The 2,544-nt window shown below is 40.6% G+C and overlaps 1 protein-coding gene across 1 annotated transcript; it reads left to right on the top strand.

Annotated features, from left to right (window-relative positions):
• Positions 1-221: 221 nt before the first annotated feature.
• NEHOM01_2348 (uncharacterized protein) lies at positions 222-1,172 on the top strand (the record flags this gene model as incomplete). Its single annotated transcript, XM_051491226.1, has 1 exon — positions 222-1,172. One exon carries the CDS (start codon positions 222-224, stop codon positions 1,170-1,172), a length of 951 nt encoding a protein of 316 aa, XP_051347186.1.
• Positions 1,173-2,544: the final 1,372 nt, after the last annotated feature.

Raw genomic sequence — 2,544 nt, 5'->3', positions numbered from 1 at the left:
TTTCTTTTCCTTGCAACAAGCTAGCTATAGGAAAGAAGAAGAAACCAATAATAATAAGAGAAGAAGAACTTGTGAATCTTCCATTACTACTAGTAACCAGAAGTCATCTATACGTCCGGATGCTGCTACCTTTAATATATGGATGCCTTTCTTTTCCTTACAATAATAAGCTAGCTATATAGCTATAGGAAGAAAGGAATCCAATAATAAGAGAAGAAGAAATGCTTGAAAGTCTTTTATTACTAATAAGGGCCATAAAGAATCTATCCATCCAAACCCTACTACTATCACTATTAATGGCCATAAGCCATCTACCAGTCCGGACTCTACTACCAATACTATTAGTGGCCACAAAGTATCTACTCGTCCGAATTCTGCCTAAGTCATCAATACTAACCCATAAAGCACCCACTTGTCCGGATGCTGCTACTATCACTACCAACACCAATAAGTTATTTATCCATCCGAACTCTACTATCACTACTAGTGTTCATGAAGCATCTACCCGTCCGGATGCTGCTATCATCACTACCAACACTAACAATGCATCTACCAGTCCGGATGCTGCTACCATCAGTACTACCAATAAGTCATCTATCCATCCGGATGCTGCTATCATCACTAATAAAGCATCCACTCACCCCAACTCTGCTACCAGTACTCATAACTCATCTACCAGTCCGGACCTTACTAGACCCACAACCAATGAATGCCTTTCTTTTTCCTGCACCAGACACTATAGGAAAGAAGAACCCAATAAGAAGGGCAGCAAATGGACTTATAAATATTTCATTACTAATAAGAGCCATAAGCCATCTACCAGTCCGGATGCTCCTAGCTATACTATTAACGCATCTATACGTCCAGTTAGTACTAAATCATTACTAGTATCCATAAAGCATCAATCCATCCAAACCCTACTACTATCATCAATAATGTCCATAAGCCGTCTATCCATCCAAACTCTGCTACCAATACTCATAAAGAATCTACCCGCCCGGATGCTACTATCATCACTACCAGTGGCCATAAGCCATCTATACGTCCGAACTCTGATACTATCATTACTATTACTGATGCTTCTACTTTCTACCCGTCCGGACCCTACCATTATCACTATTAATGCCCATAAGCCATCTACCCGTCCGGATTCCACCAAACCCATGAACTAATGAATGATGCCTTTCTTTTCTTGTAATAGACTAGCTACAGGAAAGAAGAAGAAACCAACGAGGAGGAGAGGAAAAGAACATGTAAACCTTTTATTACTACTAAGTGGCCAGAAGTCATCTATCCGTCCGGATTCTGCCTAAGTCATCAATAATGCCCATAAAGCACCCACTCGTCCAGTTAGTACTAAATCATTGCTACTAGTATCCATAAAGAATCTACCAGTCCGGATGCTGCTACTATCACTACCAGTGGCCATCAAGAATCTACCCGTCCGGATTCTACTACTATCACTAATACTAACCCATAAACCATCTATCCATCCGAACTCTGCTACCATCAGTACTAGTAGCCATGAAGAATCTACCTGTTCGGACTCTACTATCATCACTACCAACACTAGTAGTCCATCTATACGTCCGGATTGGGTTAGTATCGCTGCCAACACTAATGAAGCATCTATCCATCCAAACTCTACCAAACTAACAACTAGTGGATGCCTTTCTTTCCTTGCAACAGACACTATAAGAGAAAAGAAGCCATTAATAAGAGAAGAAGAGCTTGAGGCACACATGCCACCACTACTAATGTCCATAAAGCATCAATACGTCCGAACTCGGCTATCATCACTACTCATAAGTCATCTACCCGTCCGGATGCTGTTATCATTGCGACTAGTCCTATAAAGCATCAATGCGTCCAGTTAGTACTAAATCATTAATGCCAACACTAATAGCCCATCTACTCGTCCGAATGCTGCTACCAATACTACCAGTGCCTATAAAACATCTACTCATCCGAACTCTACTATCATCACTACTAATGGATGCTTTACTTTCCTTACAATAATAAGCTAGCTACAGGAGAAAGGAATCCATTACTAAGAAAAGAAGAAGAACTTGTACTTGAGAATCTTTCACTATTAAGGCCAATAAGCCCGCTATTCATCCAAACTCTACTATTATCACTACTAGTGGCCATGAAGCATCTACTCGTCCGGATTCTGCTAGCTATACTCATAAAGAATCTATACGTCCAGTTAGTACTAAGTCATCAACTAATGGAGGCCTTTCTTTTCCTTGCAACAAGAGCTAGACGAGAAAGGAATCCAATAGGAGTAAATGAACTTGTAACTCTTTCATCACCAATAATGCCAATGAACATGCCCATAAGCCATCTATTCATCCAGTTAGTACTAAGTCATCAACTAGTGGATGGCTTCCTATGCCACTAATGCCGATGAAGTATCTACCCGTACGAACGCTACTATCATCAACACCCAATGCCTATAAAGCAACTACTCATCTACCCGTCCGGATTCAGATATCATCAATAATGTCCATAAGCCATATCTACCCGTCCAGTTAGTACTAT

Source organism: Nematocida homosporus (assembly GCF_024244095.1).
Source record: "Nematocida homosporus strain JUm1504 chromosome Unknown 4539, whole genome shotgun sequence".
In the NCBI taxonomy this organism is placed as follows: Eukaryota; Fungi; Microsporidia; genus Nematocida; species Nematocida homosporus.
The sequence above is the reverse complement of the archived record's forward strand: the minus strand, read 5'-3'. Positions and strand labels throughout refer to the sequence as shown.